General features: G+C 36.1%; 1 protein-coding gene across 2 annotated transcripts in view; it reads right to left on the bottom strand.

The window, feature by feature from the left end:
• ME1 (malic enzyme 1) overlaps positions 1-15,327 on the bottom strand; it is a 180,993-nt gene that overhangs the window by 23,413 nt on the left and 142,253 nt on the right. For both annotated transcript variants that reach the window (XM_053913887.1, XM_024576670.4), the window contains exons 8-9: positions 12,886-12,983; positions 11,029-11,142 (exon numbers count right to left, since the gene is read on the bottom strand). In XM_053913887.1, the coding sequence (XP_053769862.1) occupies positions 11,029-11,142; positions 12,886-12,983 (212 nt within the window). The remainder of the gene's footprint in view (positions 1-11,028; positions 11,143-12,885; positions 12,984-15,327) is intronic.

Here is a 15,327-nt window from a genome sequence, read left to right on the forward strand (position 1 = left end):
CCCTGCCTGAGAAAACAGCCAGTTCTTGACAACTGACTGCTGAAAACACATGACCATAAAAACAGTACATCCAAAATACTTCTGGTATACATTGGGTTGGCCAAAGGGTTTTCCTTGAAAATAAGACACATTTTCACCAATAACTTTATTGATTTGGGTATTCTGAGTATGTCAGCTATCACCCACATGGTATAATGCTGATTGTTCTCAATTAATGTCTTCATTTGATCACTATCAACCTCAACTGGTCTATCCAACCTACCGTGGAACATCGTTCGGCAAGAAATGTCCAGCATGAAACCTCACAAACCACTTTTGACACATTCAGTCAGTCAGAACACTGTCTCCATACACCGCACAGATCTTTTTGTGTGTGTTTCAGATCAGTTTTTACCTTTCTTGAAATAATAAAGCATAATATGCCAAAATGTTGTGTATTTCTTTCCATCTTCACTATTAAAATGGCTACACAAAAACTCACCAATCTTGATGTATTTTTTAAATGCATGCTGATATGACAGCTGTCACAATACAATCTAACAAAACTGTTTCATATGAAGTTAAAGACAACAAGCGCTACTAGAGCCATCTTACAGAAAGTGTCAAATAAACTTTTTGGCCAACCCAATACTTTAAGATAAACATGCACATGATTCCATGAAATGGAAATTATTCATCTTCATTAGATTACCAAGCCAAGAAGTAGCCTCCCCATGAGATAGTAAAACTAGCATAAAAGTCTTAGCCCCAGCAGAGTGGCTCAGTTGGTTGGGCAATGTTCTAACAAGGTGAAAGGTTGCCAGTTCAATTCCTTGTCAGGGCACATGCCTGGGTTGTGGGTTCTGTCCCTGGTCAGGGCATGTGCAAAAGGTAATCAATCAGTGTTTCTCAAATCAATGTTTCTCTCCCTCTCTCCCTTACCCCAACCCCCAGGCATGGGGGGTGGGGTAAAAGTCTTAGAATTTATCTTGTCAGCAGCTAAAATAACCAAATTCCACCAGGTAAAATATGAATTGTACTGTTGCTACAAGTAGCATGTAAGTAAGAGATGATAGTCTAGTCTGTTTAGATTGAATGTAGACCTACTAATTCATAATGTAAAATTAACTTAAAATATGTTGAATAATTGGAAAGTGAGAAAGACATAATTCCCATTTTCTTAATTCAGTGATTGAAATTTTACTGAATGCAGTCTCTCAGGTTATTTAAAAAGCAAATTTTAAAAATCCTAAATGTAGCAGTTAACCCTTAAACAACAGGGGTTTGAACTGTGTGGGTCCACTTATACACAATTTTTTTCAATAAATATCTGTACTTTTTAATCTATGGTTGGGAGTCCATGGATACATTGTTCTATGGTCATTTTAGATAACAGAGTTGAGCATCCATGTGGGGGTCCTGAAACTAATCCCCATGGGTATCAAGAAATAACCAATTTTGGAGCAAGTCAAAAGTTGTATGTGGATTTCCAACTGCATGAGGATCAGCACTCCTAACCCCTGAGTTGTTCAAGAGTCAAGTGTATTTTACAATGTTGTCTTCCTAATTGTTCATTATTGCCAATATATCATTAGTTTGTAGCAAGTTTTGTTGGCTAAGGTGATGAATAAAAAACTAAAAGCAGAAAGCATTGTAATAAATTTAGCAGAAATTAAATTTGTTATTTCTAAAAACTTTTAGTGATATTCAGAGAAGTAAAGAAAATCTCTCCACTTAGGCACATATGACATACACAAATGTTGGAAGTAGAATTTGGGACTAAGACTCAGGTTATCTTCTGTTCACTCATGATCGTAAGCAATTCCTTTGATGCTTTCATGGTTGTTGGTTTCTCCACACAGAAAATGGCTTGGATTGGTGATGATGCCACTGCTGATAAAAATGAGCCAGATCTGTTCTTCCCAAAGCTAACTGACCACCAGACTCACTCACCTAAGGAAAAATAGATTCCTAACCCTGTTTCCAGACATCCTAATTCAATTACAGGATGAAGCCCTGAAATGTGTTTAATTTTTCTATTTAATGAATTTTTGACAGAGAGAGAGGAAAGAAGAGAGACAAGAGAAACACTGAATTTTGCTGTTCCACTTATTTATGCATTCATTGAATGATTCTTGTATGTGCCCTGACCAAGGATTGTACCCTCAACCTTGGTGTATTGGGATAATGCTCTAACCAACTGAGCTACCCAGCCAGGTCTGTGTTTATTTTTTTTAAGCTTCCCAGGTGATTAAAACAATTAGTCAGTTTTGAGAATCACTGAACTAAAGGATTTATCAGATCTCTACCAGATATATCTTTAAAAGGCAGTGGTATGTTTTAATGTATAAAATGATGAGTTCTAAAGAAGGAAAGCTACAGAATAATGTCAAGTGACAATTACAGACTTCTAGTACTACTTTTTTGGTGACAACCTGAGGTGTAATGAAAAAGATTTAATGTCAGTTAAACCCCTGGGTTATCTCAGAATGAGAAGCAAATCATAAAGAAGATGGATAAACACTGTGTCAAAAAAAAAGCTGTATCATGAGCATCTTCCTTTCTCAATCATAGAGCAGCACTGGCAGCTTCCACCCAGCTTGGCCAGACCGTGGCCTGAGGACATGCCTCTGGTGAGAAACACAACACAGCCTCACCCCCACAGGCTTGATTACTGGTGGTGACTGCTGACTGCTGAGAGAACACTGAAAGGCGGCCAGGAATCATGTAACACTAGCATTACTGAAGGCCTTTTCTTGCCAAAAACAGAAGAATCAAAAGACAAAATAAAGGTCTCCTAAGTATTTTCTATACCATTTTCAAAGATAATGTACTTATCTGGTTTAGACTTTAAAAAGTATTGGAATGTGACTGTTTATGGAACTGGTAATATTAAGGCAACTGCATCTACCTTTGGACTTCTATTTTATGTACCAATGGTCATTTTTCTCCTTTTTTCAAAATCAACTTGGAATCCACATTCTTTATTCTGATCACTTCAGTTGAATATAGATACAGATTTATTTTGCCTTCATTCTCCCTTTCCAGGACCCTTAGCATTTCAGCTCTTTGCCATCCCTCAGCTTGTGGGCACTTACCTCAGAAACCCCAAATTCTATAGGCTTTCTTATTTCTAAGAGTCTGTAATGGCACCAATACATATGGATAACTGGAAATTTCTTTTGAATATTATTATTTCTTTTATTTCCTCCACCTCCCCTCTTATTTTGTGCTGATTCTTGGTACAGTAGAAAAGAAGATACAACATAATGAATTATTACCTTTATCAAAAACACATAACATTCTGGTAAGCGTGGGGAGGACAAGAGGCAGATTGTCAAGATTTTGGGCTAGCATTCCATGACCCAGGATAGGCATAAAATATTAATTCTAGATTGCCACTGATAAATATGTATTCCCTCCTACACACACAAACACAGGACTCTCCCATAAGTGCCTTCCTTGAATCCACGTCTGCTCGGACAATTGGCCCCGTTTCACTGTCCCGTGCTTGTTGCCGTGCCATCAGTTTCCTGGAGTTGAACCTGCGCAGCCCTTCTTTGGACCTGTGCACAAAGTCTGAAACATTCCAATACAACACTCGCAATGAAGGTATGTAAGCTTGTTAAAGACCTCAGATCTGTGTTTCATCATCTCAGGACAGATTTGAAAAAGATAAATAATGTGACAAAAGTATCTTCCATGCTGGAGCATAACAAGGGTGCGGAATTGTCATGATTCAAGGTAATAGGTTGTTAATGCCATCAATGTTTAATTCTGCACTGTTAAAAATCAATATCCATAGTTTTCTGGCTAAAAGACTCATGTACATAATCTTTTGTCTCTGCTCTTTTTAATATATATGTATATACTGATCATAGCTTAAATGAAATAGAAAAGAGAGAGAAAAAAAATCAAGCCAGATACTTTTCACCAAGCTTCAAAGTTTCTTAGGGGTTAGAAATTTTTTTAAACCACAGTGTATGAAATGTATCAACCATCATTCAAGGTGATGATAGCACCACTGGCTGAAATGCTGATAATATCCTACAGGAAAGAAAAACTTTTCTTATACATGGAATTTCAAGTCCTAAACCTAAAAAAAAAAGCTCCTGGGAAAGAAATAACTGCACTGTCAAAACTATTCCCACAACATATAAAATATCTTAATTCACTCTCTCTCTCTGCAGGAACCAAACATTTAACTATAAAGCAATAAATAAATAAATAAATTGATTCAAAACAGAATTATTTAAAAAGAACAAAACTAAACTCAAAACAAAATTCTACAGTCTTATTCTGGGTAGGATGAAGTCAATCCTTCATGATACCTATTAATACCCTATTTTTTTATTTTGACTTTTCTGTCTTAGCATTGATTGGTTCATTAGTGAAAGCAAGAACGTTTTTACTTACAGAACACAATGAGTCTGGATTGGTTTGTTTTGTGGCTTCTTGTCCTCTCTGAAAATGTTCCAAATTATTATTGCAAAATGCAAATATCAGTCATGCTGGCAATCGTCCTTCTTTCGTCCCTTCTTTACTATATTTATCCTCTAATTTTTATTTTGGAAGGATTTCTATTAAACTAAATACTAGCTTGTTTATATTTAATATTAGCTGCTAAATAGATATGGTTATAAAATACTAACCTGAGGTATTTAAGTATTATCAGTGACCTTATAATCAATTTCAATCAACCTTATTGATAATGACGAGTTATTTAAGACACTGATATTTATAGCATAAACTCATACCACTGCATATGTGGGCATTAGGTAGATGATGGAAAATCATACATATGTGATGTTAAAAATACAACCGACACCCTGTAAGAATAAAACTTATCTAGTCTGATGATGATATAACTCCACAAATGTGTTAACCTTACAGTTTGTTTATTTATTTAGTTTTGGTTTTATCTCTTTAAAGGGTGAAGCAGTTTGACTAATAAGAATTTTATTTAGAACTTTTTAATATTTTTACATGTTTGAAACAATAAAATTGCAAGTGAATAAAATTACTAAAATGATTATTACTCGTGTTGAGGAAAGGTTGTAAAGTACTAAGGATAAAGGATAACAAACAAGAAATCACGTAAATTTGAAAGCAAGATTATACTAATTTACTAGTTATTCTAAGATTTATTAGTTATTCAATAAAAATCAACATAATTTTGATTTTTTAAAAACACTAAATAAAAAGTGGTTAACTGAAGCTTCATTTGTTTCTTTTATATTAAATACTGCACTAGCTATTAAATATATAACAACCTTTAAAATGTAACTTTATTTACCTTGGCAAGCAGAATACATGCAGTTCTTTATTTTGGCAAGTAAAGGACATGAAGTGAGAGTGACTGATTATGTCTAGCAACAACTTCACAGTTATCCATGGAATTTGAGTTCTCAGTTCAGTAGTCTATGTTAAAATTATTTGAGATTTTAAAATTTATATATTTTTATGAAGATTTCACATTAAAAAAGTCACTAGAAATCCCAAAACCACAATCATAGACTTTCACTTCTCTTGGATTCTGGAATGTGTTACATTCCTAAGCACAGCACAATTTGCATACCCTTTTCCATGGCTCCAACTATTTACAGGCTGATGATCCCCAAATCTCTGATTCCAGGAGCCCAGACCCTTAACCCGAGCCTCAGTCTTTTATCTCCAAACGCCAATGGCACATTGTCTGAGATCTTCACAGCCACCTTAAACTTGCTATGTCCAAAACCGATCTCATTATCTTCCTCTGAACCTGGTCCATTCTTTATTCCTTTTGTACATTAATGGCTGTCTCACTTATCTAGACATCACAGGATCCTGCTAGACTCCTTCCTCTACTCTATCCTACTCCTCCCTCCATACTTAATTGGTCACTAAGTACACTAATAACCCTATTTCGTAAATATCTACTGAATCAAACTTTTTCACTCACCCCCACCGTCACTGCTTTATTTCATGCCCCAATTAATTTTTACCAGTATTATTACAACAGCTTTGTTATGCATTTCCTTTCCTCACTTTCACCTCATTTTAATCCACCCTCCACAATGCCATCAGAGTGACCAGAGGCAAACCTCCTCTGCATGTTTTCTCTCTCAGTTGCTCATTTTCAGGATTTAGAAGCACCTTTGTCATCTGTCATCTGCTTCCTTTCAAACCTAATCCCTAAATGTTTCTTACACCAAAATATTTTCTTTTTCAAATGTGGTTCTTCTGTCATGAAGGCCATTCACTCATTAATTCAATTATTAACAAAACATTTAAAGTATCGTCAATTATGTACTAGACACTATGTAGGGCTTTGAAGAGATAAAGACAGACATGATCCCTAGCGTCAATCACGATCTGATAACTGAACTTGCCACTCCACTTCTCTCGATGATGGTACCTGTGGACTGCAGAGAAACTCCTGATTCTTCCCTTCAAACTTGGCTGAAGAGACACCTTGTCTCAGAACCTTCCTCAGCATTCCTACTAACCTCTTTAGTGAAGCTGGGATCAATACCTCTGTGCACCCCTGCCATCAAGGACATGCTTCTATAACATTTTCCTGTAGAACTATAACTGCTGACTTGAATTTTTCCCTAGTAGGCTGTGAGCCTCCTGAGATAAAGGCACTTATTGTGTCCACGAAGTCTAATGTAACGCCTGGTCCACAGGCAATTTCATTTTCTATGTTATTATTTCATGACTACAATATTTGCCACATAACCAGAGTATATGACTTTTTACAGTTATACTGATTCTAAGCAACAGAAATTTTTAAGCCAAGAAATGCAAACCTTTGTTTTTTCAGATATAAACAACTAAATTGCCATTTTATAACATTAATAAAATTATTTGTTCTCAGAAGATATAAAAGTGATTTGTCTTATTTCACTGCATTATAGATGTTCGTTTGCTATAAAAGTTATGATATACTTTTTCTTCATTCAAGGTAAAATTTATCTGTCTATACTAATTTCAAAAAACAAACATTTTTTTATAACTTTGAAGGAATACAATTACTAGGTAGAATTTAGAATATACAGAAAGACAATAAAAATAATGCTAGTTTTAAAGTAATATGTATTTGATGCCTTTCCTTCTTTTATATGTAACTCAATTTTTAAACAAAATAGTTATACATAAGATCATGTTTCCCTTTTTTTACTTATTATATTTTAAAACTTTAATGTTATTTATACTTCTTTGAAAACTATCTTAAGCCTCTATGTTATACTTACATGGTTACTCCAAAACTTAAAGTATGAAATATCACTATTATAATTAAAGTATGATAAAATGTATCACTATTGTAAGCAAAGCTGTGATAACATCCTCATACATAAAACACTGTATACATCTCTATCTCTACAAGATAGATTCTGAGAATAAAAATTATTGGATCAGAAGCATAAACTTTTCTTTTTATCCTCATGCAAGAACATTTTTTCATTGCTTTCAGAGAGAGATGAAGGGGGGGGGGAGAGAGAGAGAGAGAAACATCAGTATGAGGGAGAAACATCAATTGGTTGCCCCCTGCATGCTCACAGACCATGGATCGTATGCACCTGGACCGATGATCAACCCCACTACCTTTCAGTCATGGGACTGAATGCTCTAACCAACTGAGCCACCTTGGCCAGGGTAGAAAAACCCTTTTTTTTAAATTACATTTTATTGTTGTTTTTACAGTTGTCCAAATTTTTCCCTCTTTACTCCCCTCCACCCAGCACCACCCCCCCACTTCTTCAGACAATGCCCTCTCCATTTTTCATGTCCAGGGGTCTTGAAGTTTTTTGGCAACTTCATTTCCTATAATTGCTCTTAACATCCTCCTGCCTATTCTGTAACTACCAATTTGTACTTCTTAATCCCTTCACCTTTTCTCCCACTCCCACAGACACCCCTCCCCTCTGGCCACCATCCCAATGTTTTTCATATCTATGATTCAGTTCCTGTTCTGATTATTTGCTTAGTTTGTTTTTTAGATTCAATTGTTGATAGATATGTAATTATTGCCATTTTATTGCTCATAGTTTTGGTCTTTTTTTTAAATAAGTCCCTTTAACATTTCATATAATAAGGGTTTGGTGATGAAAACTCCTTTAGGTTTTTCTTGTCTGGGAAGCTCTTTATCTGCCCTTCCATTCTAAATGATACCTTTGCTGGGTACAGCAATCTTGGCTATAGGTCCCTGCTTTTCATGACTTTGAATATTTGTTGCCAATGCCTCCTAGCCTGCAAAGTTTCTTTTGAGAAATCAGCTGACAGTCTTATGGGAATTCCCCTGTAGGTAACTAACTTCTTTTCTCTTGCTGCTTTTAAGATTCTCTCTTTAACTTCAACCTTTGGTATTTTAATTATGATATGTCCTAGAGTGGGCCTCTTTGCATTCATCTTGTTTGGGACTCTCTGTGCTTCCTGAACTTGCATGTCTATTTCCTTCACCAAATTAGGGAAGTTTTCTTTCATTGTTTTTTGAAATAGATTTCCAATTTCATGCTCTTCCTCTTCTCTCCCTGATACCCCTATGATGCAAAGGTTGGACCTCTTAAAGTTGTCCCAGAGGGTGCTTAAACTATACTTGTTTTTTTGGATCCTTCTTTCTTCTTGTTTTTCTGATTTGTTGTTTTTTGCTTCCTTATGTTCCAAATCACTGATTTGACTCTTGGCTTCATCCACTCTACTATTGTTTCCTTGTAAATTGTTCTTTATTTCAATTATTATCCTTCATTTCTGACTGGATCTTTTTTATGCTATTGAGGTCCTTGCTAAGTTCCTTGAACATCCTTATAACCAGTGTTTTGGACTCTGCATCTGATAGATTGTTTATCTCTATTTCATTTAGTTCTTTTTCTGGAGTTTTGATCTGTTCTTTCATTTGGGCCGTGTTTCCTTGTCCTCTCATTTGGTAACCTCCCTGTGTTTGTATCTGTGTATTAGGTAGAGTTTCTATGACTCTCTGTCTTGGTAGTGTGGCCTAAAGTAGTAGGTGTCCTGAAGGGTCCAGTGGCACAGCCTCTCTTATGACCTAAAGTGGGTGCTTGAAGTGTGTCCTTCATGTGGGCTGAGTATACCCTCCTCTTGTAGTTGAGCCTTATTGCTATTAGCCGGTCAATGGGAGAAACGTATCCAGGCTTGTAAGCTGCAAGGACTGCCTGTGACCACTTACTACAAACCTCTGTGCAGGGGGATAGTTGTGTTGTTCCAATGTGGTCTATAGCTGTCCACTGGGTGTGCAGGTTCTGGGGTTTCCTGGGTGGTGCAGGCCAAGGTCAGCCCCCACCTGTGTTTTGCCTGGGGCCACCCTGCCTGAGCCATAAAGCAATTTGAGATGGCTGCTACTTCTGCAGACCTTGGAGATTCCCAGGCAAAGCCACGCTGTGAACCTACTCTGGCTGCTGCTAGTGTCAGGCCTGGGGCCACTTGGCAAGAGCTATGGGGGCTGGGAGCTCACAGAGGCTGGCTTCTGCTTGTTTGAGAGGATTTAGGAAGTTGTGAAACATGAGCCAAGACCAGCCATTCATATGGAAAAGTCACATTTAACAGTTTGTATGGGCCTGTAAGTTGGGTGGGATGGAATTTCAAAAGATCTTCAAGACATGGCAAACATTGTTGGCTACGTTGATGGAGGCTCAGATATGGCACCTGCCTACTGGCTCTGTGACTCTGTCAGGGGAGGGTTCAGAAAAGGGACAATGGCCTCTGCCCCTTCTGTCTGGGAGAAAGTTGTCCCCCAGCTCTCGCCTTGATGCCAGATGGTCCAGTTCCTCCTTGTATGCTACTGATGCCTTTCAAGCTGCTACCGTGGTGCTAGAACTCAAAGGGAGTGAGTCTGAGTGAGTGAGTCTGTGCGTCGGTTTTTTAAGAGGAACTGCTTGGAACTCCAGAAGTTTCTTCCACTGACTCAATTCCCACTAGTTTCGCTACCTCAAGTTATAGGGAACTTATTTTCCTGGCACTGGAACCCTGGGATGATTGGCCTGGTGTAGGGCTGGGACACTTCACTCCCAAGATATTCCTCCCGAATTTTAAGCCACCACATACAGTTGTGCGACCTGCCTGTTCTGTGTCTCTGCCCTTCCTACCAGTCTGGAAAAATGTGGTTTCTTTAATTCCGTAGTTGTCAGACTTCAATTCAAGTCTATTTTTGATGTTTCTCAGTGTTGGCTCCTCTATGATTTAGTTTTAATTTTGAGGTGGTTGTGGAAGGAGGTGAGCATATTTACCTAAGCCGCCATCTTGACTGGGAGCACCCAGAAGCATAAACTTTTAAATGCTCATTATACAAATAAAACAGTTTTCCAGAAAGTTTGTACACATTTGTTTACATATGAAACTACCAAAGACACTGCTTATGTTTATTTTAAAATTCACCTTCATGTGCAATGGGGATTCACACATATTTTTTCCTGAAGTTCAAGGAAGTGTGATCGATGTGCGCAGATGGTAGAAGTAATAGCAATGCTTTACAGCTGTGCAGCAACACGGTTACTTTCCTAGTCTTATTTAGTGCTCACAGTAACACTGTGAAGTGGTTCTATTTTCTCTGTTAAAGCTGGGGAACCTGAACCTCAAGTCAGTTAATGTTGAAACAGGACCTTTATTAAAGCCATCCTCAGGAATTCCCATTCAAACCCACAAGAATTTGGTTAAAAGAAAGTAGCAGGTTAAAAGAGTAGCTATTAATTTTATTCTCCTTTTTTCTATCTACTATACAATTAGACAGACAGCCCTTAAAAAAAATGAATCATACCTAGTGTTTCATCTCTATCAGTATCAAATTACCTCATTTGGAAATTAACCTAATTCAAGTGGACTAACAACTGGTACAGCCTATTCCCATCACCTTAAACAAAGTCTATAGCTGAGCCATATTTTTCTTCTTTGTTCAGAAGGGTATCAGCATTCCTGGATGACACAGTCACTCACAGATAATGGCTATCCTTTGAACACAGTGTCAGGTGTGGGGTAGATGAATATAGTAGTAGTCTTTGAGACGGTCATCCAAAACGGCATATTGACTTTATTCTAGTTAAAATGACAGTTTCTTACCTTAACTATCAATCCTTTTGAGTCAACCATCCATATCTTTTTTATGGCTTTCTCCTTTGGTAAACCTTCTTTTTCCATGGCCATAACAATCAGGTTTGCAATCCCTAAGGCAGCCTGAGAAAAGGTTATTAAAACAAAAATTTTTAAAGTTGTTCCACATAATGTCTTCATAAGTTACATTTCACTCCATTTTGTCTTTGTTAATAAGGATACTACAAAATGGCCCAGTTTAATAACCTGAAGAGCTATTCATTTGTACTGGGAGCAAAGTATTTTTGTCACAATTGGTTTAAGCTAAATAACAATTATTTACTCTTCCTATCACAACAGAATCACTATTAGGTGGCTTCCTATTTAGCCACAAATAAACCAATTATATCCTTGATTGTCAGTATCTTTAATCCTGTTAATACAATTAAGATTTGCTCCAACAAGAAAATATTGAATTTAAAATAATGAACCGGTCAGTCTTATTTACTGGACTGTGTACTGTTTACAGTTGGGTTAAAGGTCCTCTAATTGAATTAGACGGAAGCCTGGTACTTGGATGGGAACTTGACCAATTAGGCAATAAAATGAAACACATAAAAATCTGTCTTCCCAAACATTTATTTACTCTCTTACTTTGGAAAAAGAAACTGCTGTCAAATTTCTTGCAAGATTGAAGGAATGAACTTCTTTAGTATTTGATAAACTTAGTCATAGTCTGTGAAATTTCCAAACCCTTACCAGGGACAAAGGAATGACAGTTTTGAATCATCCAACCATAAACACCTCTGTCCTTCTGCCCTACTTACCAAGCATGGACTGTGCCATTCCACAAAATCCTTTGGAAATTCAAAGACATTTACTAGAATTGAGTAAAGCATGTAACAATCCACAGAAATGTTTAAAAACCTCAAACTTTAATGAACTATTATTTAGCCTTGATTTTTATTTCAATGTGAAATGAATTTGTGATTTACATTCTGATTACTTTCACATCTGTATCTTGGCATTTAAGTTCTAGGTTTCTGTATTTTGTTTTACGAACAAGTAAAATCAAAACCAATACAGTATATACAATTTCTACCAGTGTTATATATTTATTTATAATCTTATTTGTAAATATAAAGGTTCTTAAAATATAGACAGCCTCAATATTTCTCCATTTATTACATTATTTATTACATTCTATAATTCTAAATAGATTTTGACAGTTTTCCCACAAGAAGATAAACTCAACTGACATTTTAATTTCTATTTTGGGGGTGAATTATTAGTATTGGAGTCTAGTTTTCTTCTTTAAAATGAAAAATTTATAGAAAAAGAAAACAGCATAATTCTGTCTTTCTGCCATCTCCTCCCAACCATATAAAATGTTTTGGTTCTTTTGGGTGTTAACAGTTGTAATGAACAATGAGCCTCTAATTCAAAATATTTTTTCCTATAAACTTGATTATAATCATATGTGTGAACACTGAACTGTGAGTCAAATTAAGAAAACTTTTGTATGTGACACTGGACATTATAAAAGTTAGCATCATGGCTTAAATATTTCTTAAAATCTTTTATGTACAAGCATACATTGGAAACTTTTTGTTACTGCATGGCACTTTAAATATATGTAATAGAAACCTATGGCAAAGTCTATAATCTTACCAATTTAAAACTGTGAAAAATATCTCTACACCTCTAAAGTCTCCTAAGAAAAACTAATATGGCTCAATTACTTAATTGTGACTCTTTCAATAAAACCTATATGTATAATATACTAAAAGTTTGAACGAATACCTCAAACTTCAAGTTAATGAATAATTAAAATGTATTCCATGCTCATTAGTTTAGGAGGACATAAGGGTTACGTAAGGCAGGTACCTCTCCAGCTCCTTGGAATAGTACTGTTTGATCAGACAGTTTGTTCTTGGTTATGCGAAGAGCTGCAAGGACACCTGCGACTGCAACAGATGCTGTTCCTAAAAGAAGTAATACATGACTTGAGTAATCCTCAAACAGATCCTGCCCATTTCTAAGCCTCAAATCTTCACTCACATCTTGAAATCATTAAATAACAGGTTAACTGGTACAAAAAAGGAACCTATGGCTATCTGATCCCATCCTTGCATATGAGGTGAAATTCTCAGGCTATTCCCCTCAATATTTTCATAAAATCTTGAAACTTTCCAAAAAGAAGATTCTGTGACTTAATTTGGTGATGTGATGAGTAAGAGCATGGGTTTGAATTCTGAGGTGGATTCCAGCTCAACCTGTTTACTAGCTGAATTACTTTAAAATTTTATTTTGTACATCAGTTTCCTTATCTGCAAAATAGTTGTACTAAATGAGATAAGAGTACTAAGTGCTATTTGATTCTTCTACCTAATTATTCTTGGTGCTCTGAAACCTATTATCCATCTCCTCTACACAGAGTAGGCACACAGTAAGTGCTTGTTGATAGTAATGTGGATGGTAATGATGTTTTCAGGAATTTGGCATTTAATGTTTTAACTTTCAATTTGAAAAATTAACAGTTAATAGTAATTTTAAAAATCGCATGTTGCAGCATTCTTTAATTGGCTTCTTACCTATGATAATCATTGGTGGATCCCAAAGGTGCTGGACAAAATTAATGCAAAATTTATTTAGGATAAAAGTTGAGTTTTCTTCTCAGTCATAGAAATTTCACCAGTTCTAATTTTATTACTTTGCCATATAAGCTTCCACAAATCACAGAGCAGTTCTTTTGCTTTGAACATAATTACATAGTTCAACTTCTTTGTGGTTCCTGTCTGAAATAAAATCTTGCAGCTTCTTGCAGTACTTTCCAGCTGTGTCTACATTTTACTCTTCTAAAGTAACATTCTACCTACAATGATTCCTAGATCACTCAGCTGGGTAATAAAGCCTAGTTAAACGTTAAACACACTGATCTAGTTAAATAACAATCACATAGATCAGAATAAGCCTGATGAATGGCACAATGATGAAGTATTATGCATGTCAAGTGCCAAAAACGGTATATTTCTCTTTTCAATCTTTTGGTTATTTGTTTCTTTCTTACAGAATTTTGTAGTCATAGGTAAGATCACAATAAATTATAATTACTGAAGACCTGTATGTTTGCAAGGTTTTTATTTTGGAAAAAAATAAAATGCTTGGAATTTTGAATCACCATCGCAATAAATTATGAACTATAGTAAGTCATACTTTTTGCAAAAGCTGCTCTTCTATAGGTTATTTAAAATGAAAGTCTGTTTAAATATATGGCTGATCTATGTAGGGAAGATACCATAGCAATATTAGAATGGTATTTGTCTCATACATCTATAAATATTCACTAGAATTGTTAAATACATGAAACAGAGAATTTTAATCAGAGACATATAGGCATCTAGCCATCTCTATTTCAGGCTTTTCTGAAGTAAGGTGGCCAGAAGTTTGGATTTGAGGGATTCTAAGTTCCTTTCCAACTCTGAGATTCTACCAGCACCACGAGATTAACCCGCTGAAGAGTCAAAGTTGGAGTATCATCAGCAATCTCTATTTGTATTAACTGTTCTGAGTTTAAATAGAACTGTGCATATAAGAACAGACAATAAAATATTCCGAGAGTTCCTATCTACATATGGAAACTTATTTTTATATGGTTATGCTAGATCATTCTGTATTATACCTCAAAATGTTTTAAGTTCACACATATCCCAAATAAGCCTCTGTTTACACTGGATATCAGAGCCTTATATTTAAATGTATATTCTATAGTATTTTCTCAGGACATAATGAAACACCTAAACTTACCTTCATAGGGGATGGGGATGGGGTGAGCAAGGGGAAAAAGGCGGGACACTGTAATCTGAACAACAATAAGTTTTTAAAAACAAAATATTAAAGAATAAAGTCAGAAAGATAATTTTAGCACTACCCAAAAGATACTTAAACATGACTTCTATACATAGCCTGGTCTGACCTTATGGCATAACCTTGATTTAAATTTCAATGCAGTCAAGGAGTAAATGTGACAAGTTGATATTTCATAATTGTTGGGAACCGCCCTGCCTGGTTTCAGAGGCTGTAACCCCCCATGGTTAAGGCTGAGTCAGAGTTGTGACCATAAGCCACTAAGGAAACAAAGCTTATCTCCCTGGCAGAAGTGCCACTTCTGCCCACTTCACCCTGCTTGGCCCTGAGCTTGGCCAGTTAGCCAATGACGGGTAAGAATCCTCAAGGGAGGATCAACCTAAGACAGGTTCTGGTCACCAGGAATAAACTCGCAGGGAAGGACTCGGGGGGCTGTGGCAAAAGGGGGTGATGGACCCTCGC

The sequence above is a fragment of the Desmodus rotundus genome, chromosome 11, assembly GCF_022682495.2.
Source record: "Desmodus rotundus isolate HL8 chromosome 11, HLdesRot8A.1, whole genome shotgun sequence".
NCBI classification, from domain to species: Eukaryota; Metazoa; Chordata; class Mammalia; order Chiroptera; family Phyllostomidae; genus Desmodus; species Desmodus rotundus.